The sequence below is a fragment of the Melozone crissalis genome, unplaced genomic scaffold, assembly GCF_028551555.1.
Source record: "Melozone crissalis strain CALT ecotype California unplaced genomic scaffold, PUWL_Pcris_2 ptg000006l_1, whole genome shotgun sequence".
NCBI lineage: Eukaryota > Metazoa > Chordata > Aves > Passeriformes > Passerellidae > Melozone > Melozone crissalis.
In genome coordinates this window covers 55,383,433-55,407,261 of record NW_026535784.1, presented here as the reverse complement: position 1 = coordinate 55,407,261, position 23,829 = coordinate 55,383,433, and the positions used below count along the sequence as shown (strand labels likewise).

General features: G+C 45.2%; 1 protein-coding gene across 4 annotated transcripts; it reads left to right on the top strand.

Moving 5' to 3' along the window:
- Positions 1 to 520: 520 nt before the first annotated feature.
- On the top strand, positions 521 to 23,769 carry USO1 (USO1 vesicle transport factor). Of its 4 annotated transcripts, none has more exons than XM_054295953.1 (25): positions 521 to 607; positions 841 to 927; positions 1,048 to 1,112; positions 4,383 to 4,462; positions 5,436 to 5,447; positions 7,578 to 7,678; positions 8,583 to 8,685; positions 8,839 to 8,894; positions 9,094 to 9,214; positions 10,470 to 10,648; positions 11,084 to 11,224; positions 12,008 to 12,096; positions 12,585 to 12,739; positions 12,981 to 13,186; positions 15,600 to 15,710; positions 16,361 to 16,479; positions 16,681 to 16,862; positions 17,706 to 17,827; positions 18,738 to 18,876; positions 19,538 to 19,701; positions 19,922 to 20,011; positions 20,740 to 20,826; positions 22,187 to 22,285; positions 22,722 to 22,937; positions 23,320 to 23,769. In XM_054295953.1, the coding sequence occupies exons 1-25, from the start codon at positions 542 to 544 to the stop codon at positions 23,425 to 23,427; spliced, it is 2,898 nt and encodes a 965-aa protein (XP_054151928.1). In that variant the 5' UTR covers positions 521 to 541; the 3' UTR covers positions 23,428 to 23,769. The 4 variants fall into 4 exon arrangements, with proteins under 4 accessions (XP_054151928.1, XP_054151927.1, XP_054151931.1 ...); XM_054295952.1 differs by having other exon boundaries at positions 12,975 to 13,186; XM_054295956.1 differs by lacking the exon at positions 5,436 to 5,447.
- The last annotated feature ends 60 nt before the right edge of the window (positions 23,770 to 23,829 follow it).

Genomic DNA, 23,829 nt, shown 5'->3' with positions numbered 1-23,829 from the left:
AAGCAATTTAAGAACTTCGTGGTGCTCTTGGACTTGAAACATCAGTCTTATTTAGGTAAGCTTCTGATTCTCACTGAGGTGACTCAGTTTCAGTAGTGCTTGGACCTTCTCTTCTTATAGTTAAAGGTAGCTATCCCCTTGCTGTTTCTTCATTAGAAGTGAAAGCAATTTCGGAGTTCCAAGCCGGAGCGTTTGCTTAGGGGTTGTTGTGGATGCACAGATCGGGGTCTGTGAATGCACAGACGCGGGGGGAGCTGTGTTAAAGTTGTGTGCTTTTTTTATTCTCGGTCTGCTTAACGCCCCCAGCCCGTGCGGATGTACTGTTCGCTGCGCGCTGCCCCGCGGTTCGGGGCTGTTCGGGCCTGAGGAGGAAGGCGAGCGGCGCCGTGGGCCCGATCCCGGTCGCGCAGAACGCGGCGGGCCGGGCTCCCGTGCCCCCGAGACGGGCCCCGCCCCGGCCCGGCCGCGCCACGTGGCAGCGCAGGCGCGGCGGCCGCTTCCTTCGGCGGGGGGAGCGGCAGCGCCGGCCGCCTGAGCCGCCATGAACTTCTTGCGGGGCGTCATGGGCGGCCCCAGCGCCGGCCCTCAGCCCTCGGGAGCCGACACGGTGAGCGGGGGACGCGGCCGGGCTGGGGCAGGGCCGGGCAGCCGCGACAGCCCCGGCCGGGGCCGCCCTGTGGCCGGCGGCTGCGGTGCTGCCGCTGACAGGCCCGGGTGGTGCCCGGTGCCGCTCGGGGCCGGAGCCGCTCTGCCGTGCGGCCCGGGCCGCAGGCGGGTGCCGGAGGACTCCCCTGCACCCCCCCGGCTTATCCCGTGTGTGTTTTATGCCTGTCCTTCCAGATCCAGAAGCTCTGTGACCGAGTCGCTTCGTCCACGTTGCTGGATGACCGGAGGGATGCAGTACGTGCTCTCAAGTCTTTATCCAAGGTACGTGGCCAACTTCCTGAGCAGCAGCGTGAATTTGAAGTAGCTTTGTCAGGTGCTGTTAAAAAGGCTTTGTTCGGTGTTTGGGCTCGACCATTAAGCGTTTGTCTGTTTTCCAAACAGAAATACCGGCTGGAGGTGGGCATCCAGGCCATGGAACACCTGATCCACGTTCTCCAGACAGACCGGTAAGCATCCTGCAGCTGCTCTGCGCTGCTGGCCTGACCCTGCTGTGCTGCTGACGCAGCATATGCACACCTGCTGCCCTGTACTGACAGAGCTGGGAGGGAGCTGGGTTTCTGACAACTCCTCTGCCACCTTGGCTTTTTATGCTGGTCCATGTCCTCAGAGATTGTTTGGAGGTAAAAAGAACAGAATTCCAGGAACCAGGATGAAGGACAGAAAGTGAAGGTACTACCAAAGTGTGTCTTAATGCTTCTCAGGGCTATGTTTGCACTACTCTGGAGAGGTGAGTCCAAACAGATCCTGTTAACTAAATACACTGTTTGGAATAACCCAGATCAAGCTGTTGTTGGGCAAAAGAATTAAGAGAAAAAGAGTCAAGTCACCAGGAGTGTGGTTTTGCTCATGTGTGTTAAAAAACATTGGGTTCAGGCAAATGGGAGAGCAGGGCTCTGAGGCTGGGGCAGATGTCATGAGTCTGAGTGCGATGTGTGGACTGGAATTTAATACTTACACAATCCAGTGCTTGGAATGTCTTTGTCATCCATCCTTGCAATCACTGCTGTACCTGACAGTGCCCACATGTACTGTGGAACCTGTTTGCAGTCCTTGGATTTAAGCCTCAAATACTGCACATACTTGGTATTTAGGTAGGCATATGTATGGGGATAGTCATTCAGTGTGGATTTGAACATCAGGCTGGTCAGTTTGTATGAGCCAGTTGTGAGCCTGTGAATACCTAGCTGTGCATCCACTGGAAGGAGGAGCATGTCCTTTGATGGCAGTGCTGAGGAGAATTAGGAAAGCTGCAGTTCAGTGTCTGCAAGGCCTCCTGCCCCAGTTATGGATCTAGGATGTGAAACTCTGCTGATGGAGGCCTTTCTTGCCTGGCCAGTTATGCCAGCTAGGAGGAAGGTCTGAGGCTGCTGTCTAGGCAAGTCCCTGTTACTGCTTTTCTGTGGACTGGCTAGTTAAAATTGATGTCTGACCTGGTGCAAACAGTGAAAGGGAAGGTTATAGGAGTAGCTGTCATGGATGTGGAGGAAAAGCCCTTAAAGAAACTAGGTTAAGGAGCCTACTTTCATCCACTTATCTGCTCTGAGGGCAGATTTGAACTTTGAGAGGGGAGGTGGGGCTGTACTGATCCAGTTGAGAAGGACAGGAACTTGAGGCTTTTCAGTGCTTTTGGGGCTCCAATTGATACTTTAAAAATTGTGTGCTGGGGTTCTGTGCACATTTTATGTGACTCAGGCTGCAGTTGAAAGGAAATAATTAAATAGATGGGGGGTTTTTTGAGTTTTCAGCTGAAGAAATGCTGGCTTTGGGGTATTGCTGGAGTCATTTGCTATTGCATGTTTGGTGGGGCAGCACAGGAGCTGGGACAGTTTTTGGTTGCTATGGCTGCTTGGAGACAGTAGTCTCTGTGTGTGATCAGTGCAGTGTTACATGTTGGAGTTCCTGGTACTGTTTGCTGTCAGTAATGGTGGAGGTGAGGTTTCCTGGACTCTCTCAACGGAAATCCAGACCAGTTGAACTGATTCAGTGGTTAATAAGTGAGTCACAGGCTCAGCTGTCCCTCAGCTGTCACCTAGTGTGGGAGGCTGCTGGTGTGACAGAGGCTGCTGTTTTGGTGTGTACCCATAGGTCTGATCTTTGAACCTTTCCAATGTCTACCTGAAATGCCCTGAAACTTTCTGCAGAAGGGGAAAATGCTCTTTTCTGCCTGTTGTGTTTTTTGGATTTTGCCCTGCAGCTGCTTAGGAAGAGAGGTGCCTTGTGCTGGAATGTTGCCTTGCACAAAGGCTGCCTCTCATGGATGCCTGGGAAGTCTTGTTTCTTGAATGGTTTTTACTGTACAGTAAGAGCTGGGCAGTTCAGCATTAACAGAATAATCAATGGGATGTGGGATGTGCTGAACAGCAGATGGTGGCAAGGCAGTGAACAGCAGAGGTGGGATGCTGCTGTCCTCATTTTGTACTGTCTTTCAAGCAGAGAAACACGGCCTGCTTTTAATCATGTGCATGTTAAATGTGCTTATTCTTTTGGAGCTGCTGTCATTTCCCTATCCAGGGATGTTTACCCACCAAGCTGCAGCCTTGCTTTTCAGCTTTCCAAGGAAGGCCTTCTGTGTGTTTTCAGGTGTGATCTGTTTAATTTCTATGAAAAGGGAAGTGTAGACTTTGTGGTAGTGTGTTGAAGAACAAAAAGGGCAGTGAAGGGAAAGCATGAGCAGGCTGGAGCTGTGGTCATACCTGCTGGATGAGGCTGCTTCCATGGACTAAAAGGTTAGGTGGTTGTTCAGGCCTCTGCTGTAAACCAGCCTAGCAGCCTCATGAAATGCTCATACATCTCTGCTGTGGAGGCCTTACTTGGAATGCCTTGGAGATCAGTGTGAGTAAGTACTTAGAAGCTGGAGTGAGAGACTTTTTTTCATAGTCTTCTTTTGAGGTGCTTGATAGAGTCATGAAAATGCTGTGAGGTGTGTCCTTCTGCACTTGGATACACCTTTCTCTGTGGTTTTAGCCTTGATTTTCCCTTTTTTTTAAACCAACTGCTTTCATTTTCTTTTGTTTTAAGAGCAAGAAAGCAAGTAGCAGAAATGATGATATCGTTATATTTTGTGCTGTCTTGGTTGTAGTGTAGGGTTTAGAGATGGTTCAGCCTTGGTAATGCAGAAGGAACAGGTATTTCCTGAGAGAAGTCTGGGTGTGAGCAGGTGAATTAATGCTTTGGGCTTCCCTGCACTCCTGGGCATGCTGGAGCTCAAAACCCTGTAATAATTAGCTTTAGTGGGTTTGGTGCCACAGAGGCTGCCTGTTTGTCAGAATCCACAGCTGCATTCCCTGCAGCTCTGAGGTCTGGCTCTGGTTCTGTCTGACAGTGTAGCAGGGAGGGTCCCACCTGGGAAATGCTGAAGTTTGTCTGCATCTTCACTGGGTGTTCTTCTGGCAAGTTTGAAGTATTCCTAGGGGTTTCTGCTGGAACAGGAGCAGGCTGGAGGGAGTGACTTGGAAAATTAAAGATGCACCTACAGTGAAGAGTCCTGTGGTTATCTGGTTTCACCAGACTTCTGAGACTCACCTGAGGGAATGGAACTGGTAAAAGGAGCTTGACCCTGTTCAGGGAGCAGATAGCTCATGGTTATGTGGTGCTGCAATAAATCTGTGCTGCTTGCTTGGCCTAGTGCTGCAAGGAGAACTGCCTGGGCAGAAGAGCAATGTTGTAAGAGCAGATGGAAATAAGTCATTAAAGACAAGTGGTTCTTTCATTTGCAGTTCAGATTCTGAAATAATTGGCTATGCTTTGGACACACTCTACAATGTCATATCCAATGACCTAGAAGAGGAGGAGCAAGGTAAGCCCTTGTAGTAATAGTTGTATTTAACTGTGGCACTGCTTTCCTTGGTGCTTTGTTCAAGTTAGCAGCTGTAAAACTGATTTACTAATGCTCACCTAGACCTGCTCTGTTATTGTATATAGCTCTTAAGTTAACACTAAAGATCTTGTAAGCAGCTTGCATTAAAGTAACAGTGGATCTCTTGCTTATAAATTAAAAAGTACTTTGTTCTCTGAATAGGAGCCAGGTTGGAGTGGGGTAACTTTTTTTCTAGTTTGTAAATCAAGAATCAAATCCTGTGCTGTTGGGAAAGGACAGTTCTGGCTGTTACTGCCAAATGAGGCATTACCATCTCCTGATTTAACATGGATTTTGAGATGTGAAATCTCAGGTACCTGCAGTAAGGTGCCACATATAAGTGTGAAAACCTTTTTCAACCCTGCTGTGGCAGTGGATAAAAAGACTTAGAAAGATTCTACTTGTCTTTGTGCAGCTGGGCTGTGAAAATCCATGCCACTCCTACCTGTTTGATTTTTTTTTTGAAGGCCATTAAACTGGTCTCCAAGGCCAATAAATGTTATTTTAAGCCATGTTTCAAATTGTGCTTGACTTTCTTTTCCATGTTCCTCCAGTTCCCCATCTTGATTAAAAAGTTTTAGAACAAGATCAGGGTTTCATAGCACTGGTGAATTCATGTTTGTGGTAGAGGCCTTGATCATGGACTGGAGGAAAGTGTTGGCAGGTTTTTCCAAAGAGCTCAAACTTGTCCAGTTGGAGTTGTGTGTGAGAGATGACCAGGGTTGTGAGGGTTATGGGGTGCCTCAGTTTGACCCCTTCCCTAAGAACTTCCCACAGGAGTCCAGCTGCTGTAGGAAGCTGGGATGGCTGCTTTGCAAACCTGAGCTTATGCTGTAATTGGTTGTGCTGTGTGGAAAGCTGTTCAACTGGTAAACCTGTCTCTTGTTTCTTTTTATTTTATCTGCACTGCCAGATGACTCTGAAGGTAAAAGAACCTTTACTTGTATAATATGGCACTTAGTTTTAGCCCTAGTCACTGCTCCTGCTGGTAACACTTGCTGCTGTTTAAAAAGGACACTGTAGGAGCTTGCACTGGAGCTCAGGAAAGGCATTTGCCTTCTGCTCTATCCTTACTCTTTGGAGCTCAAGTGTGTTTCCAATTTGACTTCTCCTGTGGTTTGGCATGTTGAATGCCAGCAGATCCCCAGAGACTGCAGTGATGGTAAATTCCTGGTAAGGATGTGGAAGGTGTGCAGCCCCAGACTGGTAAGATTCTAAGAGACCTAAGTTGGTGAACAGAGTTTGTTTGCCCTGGAGCTGGACACCAGTGCATCAGCTGCATGGGAGCATCCTTCACAGTGTCTCTTTTAAGCAATGCATGTTAAAATATTCATAATATTCACTTCCACCCTAGGTTACCACTAATGCTTTGCATGTTCTCTATTTTAAACTGATTTTATTTTTTAAACTAAATTCTAGTCTGCTATGCTGCTTGGTAGTGAATTGATCTGATCTTACTAGATGGAAGCTGCTGTCTTCATTGGAGATAGCCCTGGGATTGTATAGATTTAAGGAACAATTAGGGGTAGAAGGCTGGTTGCAAGATCTCTGGTGTAAGTGGAAAATAGTTTGCCTTTGCTGTTTAGTTTTTTATTAAACCTACTAGAAGAAATACTTAAACAGAGGAAATGTGATTTGGCCCTTTCATAGGAGAATTCTGAGCTGGAGTAAGGGAAACCAACTACAGCCTGAGAGAGGCTGTGCAAGTTGTGTGTGCTGCTCAGGGGTTGCCTTAGCACTGGAGCTTGTGCAAGGGCAGCAGCTGGCAGCAAGATTCAAACGCTTGCTGTTTGCAGCTGAGGGTGGGACAAGGATGTTCAGCTCATGGAAAAGTAAAAGTCAAGTATTTTGACTGAATTTTGATGTCAAAATGTTTAGGTTTTCTGGACTCTCCTTGGCCTGCATCCAGCTACAGGATGTGCAATCCTTGTGTGATTCCCAGCTGAGTTGCCTTTTATTCTACAGCAGCAAGTACAGGAGCTGAATTTGTGTGGAGTTGTTAATCTTAGTTTCTGTAAATGAATGTGTTAGTTCAGGAATGGCCTAGAGTTAAGAACCTCAGCTTCAGGCAGGTCACAATAGGACTCAGGTCCTGTTAGGTGCTGGCAGCCTGGGCTAGAGCTATTCTTGCACATGGTCAGTCTTCCCTTTTAACTGTTTTTGTAATATATTGTAATTTCTACAGCTAGAAATTTAAAGCAGAGTGGGTTTTGGAGGAGAAAATCCCAAGTCAGAAATTGAATTGCTTTACTGTTTTTCTGTTTCTTTCTATTAAAACCAACACTTTCCCTTTGAGTTAGAATTGCTCCTGCTCAGTTTTTCAGCTTAATTATGTCAACCAGTAGTACCTACATGCCCCTGTTTGTGGAGCAGTTATGTAAATTGTCACTCAACACTGCTAGAAAAATAGCAGTGGTACAGAGATGTTGCTTGCATGGGGTTTGTTGATTTTGTGGATACTTTAGCCTTTGTTTTTTGTTCATGCAAATGATGCATGAAAGAAATCTGTAAGACAACTCATGTGCTAGCCCAATTATGTGTAACTGTAGGGTGAAGAATGGGATGGCACTCAAACCTGGCACATTCAAAATCAATTCAGATTCCTAGACTGAGAGGCTGTGATGCTTACTTGGGTGACTCTTCTTTTCCCTTCCTGATGTTCAGGTCTTTTTCTTTTGCTAAACCCAATAGAGTAAGATGTTTGGGCCAATTAGCTTTAGATATTTATATTCCTTACCCTTCAAGACTCTTGGTGTGACATGGACTTTGCTTTTGCCTATCAGTGTAGGTACTCATGAAGGGCTGCTGTCTTGGCTTAGTGGAGCTATATGGGAATGTAACTGCTAAGATTCAAAAGCTACATTTAGAATAATGTAGGGGTTTTGTTTTGTGAAAAGCTTATTTTAGTTTTTGTTTTGAGAATAATTCAATTAACATTTATAACAGTGACTGAAAATTTTATGGTCACCCATGGCCTTATTTTAGTAAGAATAAAAATCACAGCTGCTGATGTTGTTCTAGTTGTGTTGCAATATGTTGTTTTTTGCTGTTACAGAAGAAAACTCAGTAAAACAAGTGGATGATTTGGGAAGTCAGTTCACAGAGATTTTCATTAAACAGCAAGAAAATGTCACTCTGCTGTTGACTCTGGTGGAGGTGAGTAACTGAGTCATGTTGAGGCTGCTAATGTAGAGAGCCATGGTTTTGTCCTGGTGAAGCTGGTGTCAGCTGATGTCAGGGGTGAGGTGTGCCAGCATCCAGTCAAGGTGGGGCTGGAGGTGAGTCAGGAGTGACCTGGATGAACACCACTGGTGCAGCTTTTAAAGCAGGGGGACATGGAGGAGAATCACAAAACCATTTAGGTTGGAAAATGCCTCCAGGATCATAGAGTCTAACTGCTAACCCAGCATCACTATGTTCACTGCTAAGCTGTGTCCCAAAGTGCCACATCCACAATTCCTGAACCCTTCCAGGGATGACTCCACTGCTGCTCTGGTCAGTCTTTGGAATGCCCAACCACCTTTTGAAATTTCCTTGAATAGCTAATCTAAACTTGCCCTAGTGCACCTTGTGGCCATGTTCTCTCATACTGTTACTTGAGAAAGGGGTTTAGTTACTTAATTAGAAGGAATAAAAGTTATTGCTCCCCAAACAGCAGTGGTTGTCCCTTGCACAACAACTACTTTTCAGATGATGATTAAAGCATCAGGACACAGTTATGTCTGAGATGCAGTTCAAGTGGAAAGGATAACTGCTTTCCAGCAGCATGATATTTGACTTATTTTCCACTGAGTTTGTCCTGATGGACTGCTTTTTACTTGGAGCTGTTAAAATTTTTGTTCCCAAACTAAGAATATGATTGTGCTTGAGAGAGAACAATACAATACTCTCTTCTGTTTTTCCCTTTGCTTTGTAGTCCAACTTCAGTAAGAAACATGATATTCTACTTTTCCTGTGTGGAACCCATGTCATGCTTTGAGCAGTATGAAGGAACTGCCAGTGTATCTGAGTTAAATACTGAGGAGTTGGTTACCTAATGTGCTCCTTCCTATCCTTTCAGGAATTTGACTTCCATGTTCGCTGGCCTGGAGTGAAGCTGCTGACATCTCTGTTAAAGCAGCAGGGGCCTCAAGTGCAGCAGATCATTCTGGTCAGCCCCATGGGTGAGTGCTTGAATCCACTGCTGATTGATTCAGAGCTTGATGCTCAGCAGGCATGGCAGAGGCCTGGAGGGGTCTCAAGCAAGGTGTCCTGAAGACCTGAGCCTGGAAAAGCTGCACCCTTTCCTGTGTATATTTAGAAATGGTTCCTTGCAGGTGTGTCCCGCCTGATGGATTTGCTGGCAGACTCCAGGGAGGTGATCCGCAATGATGTGAGTGCAGGGGCTCTGCAGGGCCCTGGCATCATCAGTGTCAGTGCCTGAGGAACTGCTGCCCATGGGGGGTGGGCCTCTGATCCTGGCTGAGGATGATGCTGCTGATTCAGCATCCTCACAGCAGCTGGGACTTGTGAAAAGCAACGGAATTCTATTAAAACCCAGGTTTGATTTCTTTTCTCCTCCACCTGTCAAGGGAGTCCTGTTGTTACAGCAGTTGACCAAAAGCAATGCAGCCATACAGAAGATTGTTGCCTTTGAAAATGCCTTTGAAAGGCTTCTGGATATCATAACAGAGGAAGGAAACAGCGATGGAGGTACAGCGGAATCTAAGACTTAGTCTTGTGTTTCTGCAACTGTGAGCTGATGTTGCCAGGCTTACCTTAGGGGTCGATGGAGCTTGGTCAGTGGGTAAAAGGATCACAATTTACAGACTGCTTGTAACAAAATAAGCAAGACCAGATTGACCAGGTAGCTGTGTTTCAGTGTCTTTTGAAAAGCTAGTGTACTTGTTTAAAACACCAGGTCACTCCTCTGAGGGTGTGTGCAGGAGTTAGTGGCTCTTGCTTGACCTGGGCTTGTGCCTGTATCTGCCTGGAATGGCAGTGTCACATGTGTATGCTGCATTTGTCACTTACCCAGTTAAGCATCTGCATTCTTCCCACGAGATCCTTGGATGCTTGGAGTGGCTGGAAGTAACAGCTTGCTCAGTTCCTTCAGCTGCACCAACAACTTCAGTTTCCTGGTCAGCTTTTTGAGGAGTCAGTCACCTGTTGGGAGGAGAAAAGAATTTTAAAAAGGAGAAAAAAACATTTCAGCACCTGAGGGCTTGTTTTTTTTGCTAGCAATATGTGATGCATTTACTACAGTCTATTTCAGTAGCATGACAGGTTACTGTTCCATGACCTTTCTGTGGGCTGCAGGAGCAGTTACTGCTTCTCTCCCAGCTATGTTGGCATGGGAGTGTTCAGAAAACCTTTGATTTCAATCTTCTATTTTTAGGCAGGTAGTATTTTTAGGAGACTTGTTATGTAAATTCCTATGTGCTAAGACTTCTCTGCTTTCCCCCTGCCACTTCTGTTCCTCTGATGGGAGGAGCCTTCATCTGAGTGTAATTTGAAAACTAAAAAGTAGATTAGAAATAAGTTGAAGATGGTAGCCAGTAATTGTAGAGAATGAATATGTGAGCTTGAAGGAGGTGCTACCTTGGAATCACAATGGAGTTCAGGACGAACTTTGAGTACATTTCATAGGGGCAGTGTAGTCTGATTCTAGAACAGGTGAACTTGGGCATACACAATGATGGTGAGGTTTTGTTGGCAGTTGTTCCCATTTACCCACTTACCTGATATGAGCTGTACATGCTTTGGGAATTTACTTTGGACTTGGGGAAGAAAAACAGGGATGGGTTCACAAGGTTCATAGTTATTGATCTAAGCCTAATGTGTGTTAAGAGTGAAGAGTTCAGAAATGTGTGCTCTGTTCTGTCTAGAACACACTCAGTGTATGGACAAACTAATTTGTTTCCATGTGGTGTATTTTGATTCACCATGTGATACTTTGTCTCCTCAGGCATTGTAGTAGAAGACTGTCTCCTCCTGTTGCAAAACTTGTTGAAGAACAATAATTCCAATCAGAATTTCTTCAAGGAAGGTTCCTACATCCAGCGTATGAAGCCTTGGTTTGAGGTTGGAGATGACAACTGTGGGTGGTCTGCACAGAAGGTCACTAATCTTCACCTGATGCTGCAGGTAAGGTGCTGTTACAGCTCCTAATTACCACTGTCAGATCATGTGCAGTGCAAAGTGTCATGTCACAACTGTGAGATCCAGGTGTTCAGCTCAGAATTAGCTACCAGTGCTCTGGAGCTGTGCTGCTTTCAGCACAAGCCCTGTCACAGGTGAGTGTGTGATGGCTGCCATGTCGCATAACTTGATGTCACTTGCAATGTAACAGATTTAAATTAAGAACATAATTAGGGGTGTTCTATGTAAAGAATTCCCTGGTATAAAACTGAAAGCCAGGCAGCCATAGGTAGCAATAAAATAAACATTCTGTTCATTGTCTCCAGTGTCCATTTTTAGAAGCAATTCTGTTTGACAGTGAAACCCCAAATAAGTTAGGTTTTGCCTTCAGAAGGTGCCAGGCTCTGTTCACATGGCCCTGACATGTTTCCTCCTCTGCAGCTGGTGCGGGTCCTGGTGTCCCCCACGAACCCTCCCGGTGCCACCAGCAGCTGTCAGAAGGCCATGTTCCACTGTGGGCTCCTGCAGCAGCTCTGCACCATCCTCATGGCCACCGGTGTTCCTGCTGACATCCTCACGGAAGTAAGGGGGCAGTGCTGGAGGGGAGGGAGGGATCAGCAGCTGCTGCAGAGGCCCACTCAGTATTTGCTAAGCACCTCTTTCATATGCCAGAGGTGTCAGCTTCCTCTGTGGGCAGCCTAAATGAAGAGTCATTTACATTGAATTTCTGGTGTCCTCCAACCAGGAAGGATTTGGATTTGCCTTTTTTTTCCTTTAGATTTCAGCATTTCCCAGAGCAGCTGAATTGATGAATGACTTTTCCTGGTTTGGGGATGGGTTTATTGCTGTTTTAATTTTTTGGGAGAGTCTACAGATATTCTAATTTGATAGGTTACCAGTAATGAGGGATTTTAGCTTCTAGAAAGCCCTGCTAGCAATGTAGGGTGAGGCATCTTTGCCTTGATAAAACTATGTGCTTCGATTGAGCGTGGACTCCTCTATTGCAGTTGATAATTTCTTAAAAGGCTTCAGCTTTTCACTTGTTAGAGATATGCAGCTTAGCTGTTATTTTGCTGTCATAGAAAAACTGATCTGGCATACAAAGTTAAGCTGGAGGCGACTGAGCTTTGTGTCCCTTAAGCTTTGCTCAGCATCTCTTACAGCTATTAAATGCCTTGATTTTGTGCACACTAGTTTTACTTAAGTCTCTGAGCTGAGACTTTGTACGTGCTTTTCAGTACTGAACTGTCAGGGTAGTGGACAAACTCCAGTTCAACAAACTGGAGTAGTGTTGAAAGCTCTAGGTGGTAGACCATGGCTCAGATTTAAACATGAATTTACCTTTCTTCTCTGCCCTTTCCCCAGACCATTAATACTGTGTCAGAGGTCATCCGAGGATGCCAGACAAATCAAGACTACTTTGCCTCTGTAAATGCACCTTCTAATCCACCAAGGTAGAGGAAGAAAAGTGTTTTAACTTTGTTAGAGGATAAGGTAGTGGTATGGGATTCCAAAAGATTTCTTTAATTCCACACTTGGAATTATGATCTGGAGTAACAGCTTCAGGTTCATATAGGGTGTGTTGGCTACAGCATTAACGTGTTGGGTGTGTTGGCAGAGAGATGAGGCCTACAACTGGTGTTGTGCGGCACCTGAAAAACAAATTAACAATGACTGAAAAATCCTTCATCAGGATGAGCTGCTGTTGCTGTCAGCCAGAGGACAGTCTAAAGAAAGGGAAATGAAGAATCAATCTCTTATTTTGTGTATAAATAACTGAAAACATATAACACCTTGGGTTTTAATACCCTTGTTTGAAATAGTAATAGGTGCAGTGGTAGGCCCCAGTAGCTTTCCTTATCCATGAAGTAGATCCGTATTATGTACCTGCAGATGTTTTCATTCTCAGTGCAGTTCTCAGCTTTTCCTTGCTGTCCCACAGGCCTGCCATAGTAGTGCTGCTGATGTCCATGGTGAACGAGAGGCAGCCCTTCGTGCTACGCTGTGCTGTTCTCTACTGCTTCCAGTGCTTTCTGTACAAAAACCAAAAAGGACAAGGAGAAATCGTCTCCACGCTCCTGCCATCCACTATTGACGGTAGGCCAGGGCAGCATCTCTGCACGGGTTCTGAGCTAGCACCTGTTCATTCACCACCCGGTGTCTCGTGAGGGATTATTTATCTGCTGTTCAGTGACTGGTCTGGGCAGGGTGACTTGGCTTAGATTTGACTAAAATGTCACTAGTTAGGTTTTTCTGTGTTTTAGCTGTGTTGTCTGAAATTTTTTCTGTGGCTTGTGTTAACCCCCCTTGTTCCTCTTGGCCGTTCTGGTAGCTACAGGTAACTCGGTGTCAGCGGGCCAGCTGCTGTGCGGGGGCCTCTTCTCCACAGACTCGCTGTCCAACTGGTGCGCAGCCGTGGCGCTGGCCCACGCCCTGCAGGAGAACGGCACGCTCAAGGAGCAGCTGCTGCGCGTGCAGCTGGCCACCAGCATCGGCAACCCGCCCGTGTCGCTGCTGCAGCAGTGCACCAACATCCTCTCGCAGGTACTGCACCGCTGCCCGCTGCGGCTCTGGGGACAGGCACAGGGGCACTCGTGGGCAGGGCATGGCATGGCATGGCAGGCACACAGCTAGCAGCAAATCTTACTTGTCCATCACATTACTCTTTGATGCTGCCTGTTCTCAGGTGGTGCCAAAGCATCCAGGTCTCAGCCTTGTCCTTCAAGCCAAGTTTAACTGGCAGAATCGCCACTCATGTTTTTTGCTGAAGTAGTGCCTGTTTGGTGTTTACCGTGAACCTGCTAATTGGAAACATCATGAAAAAAACAGGCTGTCATGTATTGATGGTTGGCTTTGCTATGCAAAGATAAAACTTTTCTGAGCTTGTTCAGTATGCTAATTCCTGGCTTGGGAAATGTTAAGTGAGTGAAGTTCACCTCCTGGCCTGTGCCTCCTTGTGACATTAACGTGTGTTAGAACCACTCAGGGAGAAAACCAGCTCCCTACTAGCAGGCTAACTCTGGTGGCAATTCGACTTCTTTGCATCGAAAATAACACTGGAGTTTTGAACTTGATCCTATGACTTTTCTCCTGCTGTAGCTAAAAATTGCCAGTATTCATTTTTATCCTGTTCCTGGAATTTCTGTGTAAGGTAAATTTGAGTCAGTAGAAATGCTTGTGATTCTTCAGCACTACATGACAAAAGAGACTTGGGTATGGGGGGATGTGTCTGAAATGTTGCACTGGAAGGTTCTCAAGTAATCTGTGTGTAACTTGCAGGGTGATAAGATCGACAGACGGGTATGTATTTTTTGGCACAGCTTGTGCGTTTTCCTGCCAAAAGCAGGCCTTTCCCTCTTGTCTGGGGTCTGCTGGGGAGAATTTCTTTAACTGCTTTTTGATGTGTTTCCACTTACAGCTTTGTGTTGCAGTGGTTTGGGTTTTCCCTGGCATAACAAACTCTTGGTGCCTCCAGGGGAATCTCTGGGGGTGCTCCCAAAACTATGGGATGTGTACCTTGGGCAGCACTGGTGCTTTCTTTCCTGGGGGGTCACACTAATGGACCATCTGCTCACATAATAGGTGGGGTTCCTTCTAAGGAAAAGTAAAACTGTTAGAAACAGTGTTTCCTGAAGGGCCTGTAGCAAACAAGGGTACCATTAGAAGTGGGCATATGCTGCTGAAGTCCCGATGCTGGAGGAAAAACCATTTAGCCTGCCTAATTGTGAATAGCAGGGATCTCATTATGAGCACGTGATCCCTGCAGAGCTGTTTGGTTTCCAGGCTGTTTATTAAAACACAGCTGAGTTAGTTATTGGCAGCACAAAAAGCAAGTATTTCTGCTGTGGAAATGTTATTTTACCCTGTTGATCACAGGTCAGTGTTGTTACTAGCTCTGAACTGTGGAACAGCAACCATGGGGGGCTGTCATCTGTCAGAGTAGGTGTTATTATCATGGTATGTCTAGAACACAGCTGATTTTTAGAGAGGATGTTTAGGGCTCTGTGAAAATCCTTAGCAGAGCATGTCAGTTTGACCTCTGAACAGCAGGCAGGCTGTAGAATAAATGTGGTTTGCAGCTGCTTCCAGCATATGGGTGTGCTGAAGTGGTGGGCTGCAGAAACAAAGCTCCATGTTTCTCAAGAGGGAAGGGCCACAGGTAGCAAGGCTGGAGAAGGTTGAGGTACAGCCATGTGCCATAGGGCCACTGCCAGTTACAGGGGTTATTCCCAGTGTGCATGGGCTGGCAAATCCTGCTGGGACAGCTAGAGCCAGTGTGTGTAAGTGGGGGAGGGAACACTTTCCTTGGTTGCCATCTGAATGTTGACTGTTGGAAGAAATGTGTGCTTGTCTGAGTTCAGCTGGGCCCAAATACTTGCAGCTGAGACACAATTGCTAACAGCTGATTTGGAGATGAAAACTAATTTTGTCTGTCTAGGATAAATAAAAGGCTGCAGTTAGCGTTTGCTGTGCTGGCTTAATGTACAGATAGTCTGAACCAAAGGCCATTACAGGACTATTGTTCTTGTATTCAAAATAATACTAGGAACACCTGGCAGTTTTAAAGTCAGCAGGCTAGGTCTTGATGATGCATCTTCCAGGGAATCCTTGTATGACTAAATGTACACCTTGTTCCTTCATGTCACCCCTGTATTAAAAATGCAAAACTAACAGGTTATGGTTTTATATTGGTGCTGATTTGCATTGAGTAATATTTCACACCTGTGTGGCTTGCTGGTTTGCTCTGAGATCAGTTCAATGTGACTGGTTTGATTGTTGTTTTATCCAAGCATTAAAGCTGTTCAGTGTAACTAACAAACAGGTGTTCAGAAAGACATGACTTGCAGTTTATGAAAAAATAAGGTGGAAGTAGGTGAGTTCTGATCCAATACAGCTTGGGTTTGTATTTTAGTCCTCTCTGTGGAAAGGTAATGACAGGGGTGTTTATTCTTCACAGGGCAGCAAAGTACAGACCAGAGTTGGACTGCTGATGTTGCTTTGTACGTGGCTGAGCAACTGCTCCATTGCTGTCACCCACTTCCTTCACAACCCAGCCAATGTGCCTTTTGTATCCTTTGGCCTGCTGGCAGAGTGGAACCCCTGCTTAGCCAGAGCTGGGTTATTCATGGTCAGCTTAAAGGTTTGTCTAGGTCACTTTGTGGGGGTTCTGCAAAACAGAAAATGCCCTGGGCCAAGAGACCAAATCAGCCTTTAGCTGCCAGTGCTCTGTGTACACTGACTTGTGTGTAAGATGCACATACCAAAGCAGTGTGGAAAACAGTCTCAGTCTGCCAGCTAAATGAGTTCTCAGTGCAACAAGCCTGTTGGTGTTGTTAGTGTGAATTAAACTTACACTCAAGAGGCAAGGAGAATGCTTTGTACTTCCGTTAACTTCCCTGCTTACTTTTCAGGGAAAAACTAGTCAAGTGCATGAGCACGTAAGGCTAAACTGCCACCTTTATTTACACTGCAGGTGTGCTCTGGAACAAATAAGTTTCTCAGGTTAAACAGACAGCTACTGAGAAATTTATGGGAAACCACTGATCACCAGAGTCCTTCAAAAGAGGAGTTAACTTTGCAAGGGTTTTGTCAGCTCTTTTGTCTTGCTTCCTAACAAAGCTTGGGTTGGTGTGCAAATAAAAGGGAGTGTGTACAGGGAGAAGTGTTACATGTGTTGTGATTATGAACTATCTCCAATATCCTTATCAAGAGTTCCAGCTCACAGGGCAGATAGCTGAAAACCTTGGGGAAGAGGAGCAGCTTGTCCAAGGCCTGTGTGCGCTTTTGCTTGGCATTTCCATCTACTACAATGACAATTCCCTTGAGAATTACAGGAAGTAAGTATGATGGAGAAGTAACAGGACTGCAGGTAAAGGTTCTGTGAAAGGCACATGGTGGTTCAAGAGGCTTTGAAGGGTGACAGCAGGGGGATTAAGACTTGAGACAGATGAGTTCTTTGCAGAACTCACCTTGATACAATGATGGGTTCTCTTCTTGTCTTGTTGTTGCACTGGCATTGATTTGTCTGTTCCTTGTAGAGAGAAACTGAAGCAGCTGATTGAGAAGAGGATTGGCAGGGAGAACTTCATTGAGAAGCTTGGCTTCATTAGCAAGCATGAACTTTATTCCAGAGCTGCTCAGAAACCACAGCCTAGTTTCTCTAGTCCAGACCACATGATGTTTGACCATGAATTTACAAAGCTGGTGAAGGAATTGGAAGGTGAGATGTTATCCTCATTTCTCTAGGTTTTATCTTGTACTGATGGATGAGCTACCCACCATGCTGAAAGTAGTGTGATAACACCAGAGGTTGTGGTAATAGCTGTAAGTAATCATATAACCAAGTTGCAGTTAAAGTGTTAAGTGAAAATACTCTAACTGGATTACCTGGTATTCTTCAGTGAAATGATGATCAATAGATTTTGTGAGTTAGCACACTGGCCTAGAGGTGTTGACCTGTGCTCACACAGAAACTAAAGAACTGAGCACATTCCATGGTCATAGGAGCTTCATTTGTTGAAGTACATAATCCAAACAGTTGCTGTTTCTAATTGATAAATTAATGCTGAAATTCTTGGCTTGTTAGAAAATGGACACTTGCTTTAGTGTGTGCTTCACGATTGTCATCAATCTAACATCTCACTTGTGTCCTGTTTATTAATATTCATCTCAACTTAAATCAGTCTAGAGAAAGAAAAATCCTTAAAGCAGCAATGGTCAAGATGGATTTGCCCAAGCAATTTCATCTGCATGTTGCTCTTGCAGACTAAGTCTTTAACTTATCTGCAGAATTATTTGGGCTGCAGCTGTAGTGGAGCCATAGTGCAAGTAGAGCACAGGTTTTTTTTTAGGAATTACTCAAAACAACCATTTACTTATATGGGACAGAGAAAAGCAGTAAATGTGCACACTGCAATAAAGTCACCATTTCTGTTAAGCCTTTGTGACAATCCCTGTTTCAATGTGCAGGCTGAGTTTGTAATGCAGTGACCTCAAACTGTGAGACTGGTTTGAGGACAAAGATATGAACTGAGCTCTAGCTGAAAGAAACTGTTTTTGACAGGTGTCATAAGTAAAGCAATTTACAAGTCCAGTGAGGAAGATAAAAAGGAAGAGGAGGTCAAGAAGACATTGGAACAGCATGACAACATTGTGACTCACTACAAAAAAGTCATTAGAGAACAGGTAAGCGGGAGCACAGACATGTGCCTCTAAAAGCTGTTGGTTTTGTCTTCTGGAGGCACTGCAGTGCACTCCAATCCCCCTTGTTCCAAAATAAGTAACAGGGATTCTAGCAATGCAGAAATGCTTCTAACAGCGCTCTTGTCAAGACTGAGCTGAAATGTCAGTGTTTGGAACACTGGTTAAGGTCCTTTTTTTTTCCCTTGCACCACATGCTCTTCCCTGTGTTGGGGTGTTCTCATTTCAAATGAGGAATCGGAGAACTTGCAGCTCTTCAGATGCAGTTCTGACTTCTGGGCTCTTACTTGGACAGATGAAATGGGGCTGAATGAAAAAATGGTTTGTTAGTGAAGTTTGGCTATACCTGCTGGGATTGGACTCTCAAAACCTTTTTCCAGGGCTGGTTAACTTGTGTGGTTGCTGCAGCTTAGATGGAGAAGTAGAGGAACAAACCTAATTAATTTAAACTGCAAATGGACACTGAAGCAGGTGCTCTGTGTTCAGAGATCAGAGCATGGGGTACACGAGGCATTAAGGATGCTTTGGAACTACCAGAGGCTTTACTGAACATGTCATGTGTATTTACCATGATTTCTTTCAAGACTCCTGAAGTAGTAGACAAAACAAATGCAGGCTTCAGTATGCTAGATAAAAATTACAATCAGCCACCTTCCCACCTCTCCATTTTTCCTCCTGTTATTGGTGTGATAGGCTGCTGCTGTCTTTGCCAGGTGTTTTTTCTAGCATAGTTTGCTAGGTTTGCAGCAAACTATGAGTTTGAGTTTTGAGTGGTGGAACTCAGGTTTTGGTGCTTTCTTTCACCTTCCTGACAGAATTGTATTCAAGAGTTACTAGTATAACTATATATATGGTTACTGTATGTATCTAATATGGTGCCTCTTTTCTTTCACAGGACCAAGAGCTTGAAGAACTAAAGCAGCGAATCAGCACTTTAACATCTCAGAATGAACAGCTCCAGGCTACAGTCACACAGCAAGTGTCCCAGATCCAACAGCATAAGGACCAGTACAATCTCCTCAAAGTACAGCTAGGTGGGCTGCATGAGTGACAATATAAAATCATGCTTGTGCAGAGATGTGGCTTCTGGCAAACTGCAGCAGAGCTCCAGCAGAGATAGCCTTGCAGGTGTATGAGCTGACCCTTGCTGTGAGAACTGCTGGCTGCCTGGGAGCTGCTGGCAGAGGCTGCCTCTGCCTTGGGGCAAGTCAATCCAAAGCAGTTACTGCCTGTCCAGGTTCAGAACATGACCAGATGGGCCCTGGAGTGGGCTGAAGTTTGGGTCTGGAATGCAAGCATGAGCTGGGGAAGATGGTCTGGCTGATGTGCAAGATGAAGCCTGTTACTGTCACTAGAGAAATTGCCAATTTAGTGTGTAAATCAGGGCAGTATGTTCTCCTTATCCCAGGGTCAAAATGCCTGATAAGGTATACATGGCATGATTAAAAATAGCCAAATGGCCATCATCATTACTTATGATGAAAAACATGAATCAATCACCTTCAGAGTTTGTCCATGCCAGTATTTTTGATGAACAGAATGGCTGAAGCAGCAAGGTGACACACATAGCTGAAGGAATGGCAAGAAGGGCTTGTGGGGCAGGAGCAGAATGGTAACAACTACTTTGATTGGTCTCCTGGAAACCAAGTTATGGAACTGCTTGTCTGACTTTGGTTGTAACCTCTTGCTGTTTAGGAAAGGACACCCAGCATCATAATTCCCATGGTGACACATTGCAAATGAATGGCATTCAGACAGAAGAAGTGAGCAAGTTGAAAGAAGAACTGGAAGAGTGGAAAAACAAGCATGAGCTGCTGCAAGGGCAGTTAAAGGAAAAGGATTCTGTGATAGAAAAATTGGTAAGTGCTGCATTTGCACTGGTGAGAGCTCCTTCTGCACTCACCTCAGAGGACACAACCAGCTGCTCTCAGTAGAGAGCTTTGATGTGCATTGCTCAGCCTGCTTGTAGCTCCTCTGCTGGGAGTTTGGCAGTACAAGAACAGCTATGACTTTTTTGCCAACACAACTACATTTAGAATTCTAGTACTAAAGCTGATTTTTTCCCCATTTTTCTTTCAGAATTCTTCTCAGTTAGAGATGGGAGCTACAGAGCAGTCTTTACAGACCAGCAGATTTGGTGGCTTGGAGCACAGTAATGAGCTACAGAAGGTGAACCTCTGGTGTTTCAGTGCAGCTGAACAGGGGTGGCTTGGGTTGGGAAGAGAGCTCTAGTCTTCAGGGAAGAACATTGATTCCTGAATGTGTTGCTGTTTTTCATCAGACATCTTTGTGATGATCCTGATCTTGAAGCATCAGGTTTATGCATCTAAAAATTAATTGGTTGTTTTCACTAAGCAGGTTTGAGCCAGCAGAAGACACTTGCACTGACTTGCAAAATGGTTTTAACCAGTAGAGAATGTATGTTTAAATGTTGATATGAAGTTAGATGTATTAGATGTACAGCACAGAATAAAGAACTGGACCTTCAGTTCTTTAAGGTAGCTGTTGCTCAAGAAATACCTGTTGGAGTTCCTCTGTTTGGAGAACTAATGGTGCCTGGATTACCCAGTCACCATGGGTTTGTGCACTGAGAGGGGCAGTGCAGAGAACACCAGTGGCAGTGCAAGTGGTGTGAAACGCCTTTATAGAAGTGACTGAGGCTCAGACAGTGCCTTGCTGGCCATTCCACAGAAGAGGGGCTGGAAAAGCAGGGTGGACAGTTGCTGTCCAGCCTTGTCAATTAAGGGAAAAGCTGTTGTGGTCTCACTGAGGCGCCTTTCCTGTTACATTTCCTGGTGTGAAGCAGTTAGTCTGGGAGCATTTCACCTCAGGAAAATTTCATGTGAATATGTTGTTTTATCAAATTAACTGAGAAGTTTTGTCTCTGTTTCCCAAAGGAGTTAGAAATGCTCAGGAGTCAGTTACAGCTACAGGCTGCAGAAATATCCAAGCTTCAGATGGAGAATCAAAAGCTGCAAGTGATGGTACTGGTGAATTAGTTCTTTCTTCTGTCTATGGGAACTAAATCTTCAAGACTTGCCTTCCTGCTACTGTCTGTAGCTACTTTCCTAAACAAAGCTCCTTTTAAGTGCACACATCAGCAAGTGATTCCAACAGTGTTTCAAATTAATTTGAGTTACCCAGACAAATCCTTCATGAGCATAGAGGGCACTTTTAGTTAAAGTTAGTTCTCTCTGATGGCACTAGTTTAAACAATTATAAACGACTGGCTGTTCCAAGCTTAAGCTCTAATTAAAGTAATAGCCTTTGTGAGACACAACTGTGATAACCATGCACATGAGAGAGATCATTATTCTTACAAGCAGTTGAGGATAGTAATATGAAGATTGATGTCTAGTTGAAGGGCAAATGATAGGGACATCTGTCTGTGCAGGCCTCCAAATGCTGCAGAGTTTTTTTTGGCTGTGGACTGAACTGATGAGGCAGTAAAGCCTTGTGGCCATGGAAATCTGACTGTATTCAAAACGAATAAACTGCTTTAGAAAGGGAATGTTGGGCTGCAGAGCCTGAACAAGTTGTCTGAAGGTGTTCCCCAGACAGTTCCACAGCAGAGCTAACAGCTAAATCCTGCTGCAGGAAGAGGGGCCCACAAGCAGCTGACAAACAAGTGTTCAATGTACACAGGGTCTGGGAGAGGCAGACTCAGCTGCTGGGAGGGAAGATGCCATTGCTCACGTGCTGCCCATGTGTGCTTGTGACAGTGCCTTTGGAGGCAGAGGTGTGTCCTGGTGTCCCTCCAGCTGTCAGGCCAGCTCATGGCCATCCTGCATCCTACTGCTCCCTTCCTTAGAGGACTGGCTTAAGTGTGCTCCAACTGGGAGGCATTGGTCTCAAATTTGTGCCACGTGGCAGTTGTAGCTGACAGGCAGCTGCTGCATTTTGGAAATGACTTTGTGTAGGGCTGGCTGAGATGAAACTTGCTATTTTTAGTAGCCTTATACAAAGAATTGCAACTTCAGCCTAATAAATTAGATGTTTAGCCTAATAAAAAGACTTCTGTGGCACTTGAATACTATCAGAGCAAAGGTGGATTGCCTGTAATAGGATCTGCCTAGGAAAAAAAACTCCAAGTCTTTCAAGTGCAGCTACTAGGAAATAAAAGGCTTTGCTTTGTCTTCTTGTTGGGGTGTACATGTGTGTACGAGTCTGAGACCCAAGGAAGCACAGATCTGTTTGCTGATGCCTTGCAGCATGGGGTGTATGTCATCACCATACCTTGGCTATGCTGTAAAAAGAGAATATGCTTCTAAGAAACTGACTCTGTGATGTCCCAGCTTGCTGTCTTAGTATGTGCAACACTGAGGGGGAATTCCTTGTCCACAGAACACAGCTGCAGATCCCATGTTAGGAGACAGTGGTGCGCCAGCAGCTACGAGCTCAGAATTGGAGGCACGACTGGAGCAAGAAATCAAAGAGCTGAAGGTGGGTAATGGGTGAACACCAAACCCAGCCGTTGGATACTCAGCCTTGCATTAGGAGGCCTCTGCAGTAGCCAGGGCTGGGGCAAGTGGTTTGTTTCATCAGCATCCTCAGGCTCTGGTAGGGAAGCTGGATGTCTCCTTCATTTTTCACATGGGAAATCAAAATTTGTCTGTCTTTAAGGCCTTGATAAGGACAGTCTAGGGTGTAGCTTTACTGTGACAGTGACAGTCCAGTAACCACTGTTAATATTTGTTCCTGCTTTATCCAAGCTATAGTAGCTTGTGTAAGGATGTGTGTGTGTGGGAACAAGGCCACACGAACCAATGGTCAGCTGGAGCTGCTGAAGGTTGTGTACAGGATGTGTTTGAAGGATACAGGGCTTCAGCTTTACCTGTGCTTGTATTGTAATGTGATGTGGGATTTCCCCTGTTGCCAGAGTCAAGTCAAGGCCCTTTCTGAGGAGAAGGAATCACTGAAGCAGCAGCTGGACTCATCCACTAGCACAGTTGCTATATTGCAAGACAAGAACAGTAGGCTGGAGCGAGAAGTAGCAGAATCCAAAAAAGAACAGGATGATCTCCTGGTGCTGTTGGCTGACCAGGATCAGAAAATATCTGCACAGAAGATGAAACTGAAGGACTTTGGTGTAGCGGTAAGCCAAGGCATGGACCTGGGAAGTTCTTGGGTCTGAGAGAGGCCTGGGCATGGTAATCCTCAATCCACAAAGTCTGGGGATGCCCCTTTCTATAGAGGCAAGTTAAATCCATCAGTTACTTTATCAACTACTACTGGCAGCCATCAGAGAAAGCTGACTACTGCCTGTTGTCCCCAGTGGTCAGCCACTTCTCTCTTCAGCAGAGAAGTAAAGAACTATGGACATGGGAAGACGACAGTTGCATTTAATAAGCATTAATTATGTGGCATTGTTGGTTTAGGTTATCTTTAAGCTTATTTGCACTTAGCATATGTCTTGCCTTCAGTAGGTTGGATCAGAATAAGGGGTATTACTGCTCACAATAGATCTTGTATTTCAGGTTGAAGATGAAGATGATACTGAATCTGGAGATCAGGGAGATGAAGATGAGGATGGAGATGAAGAGGAACAAGATGAGAATGTTGCTGTGTGTTACCAAGAAAACTAGATTGCATTGTTTTTGGGGAGAAGTCTATTACTGGTGTACAAAGGAAAACATCTGCTTATGGGAAGCAGATGGGGAAATGACAACCATGGGCCTAGTTCTAAGTTACTCAAGTGTTGGAAAATCCTTTGTACTAGGTAAAGCAAACAGAAATCACAGTTTCAGTTCTACATGAATACCCCAGGTTCTACTTGTTTAGAAGTTGCTTCACACACTGTTTCAAGCAGGGAATGACAATGTTGCTGCCTTGGTTCATTGTCATTGACGGTTCTGTGCATTTGTCTATGGTTTTAACTTCCTTGAGCTCTTAACATAATTAAATACAGAAGTATTTGGTTTAACATCTCTCACATGGAGTCATTCCTCCTGCCTTCAGCATGGAGCTTCAGTGTGGTTTGTGGCCTC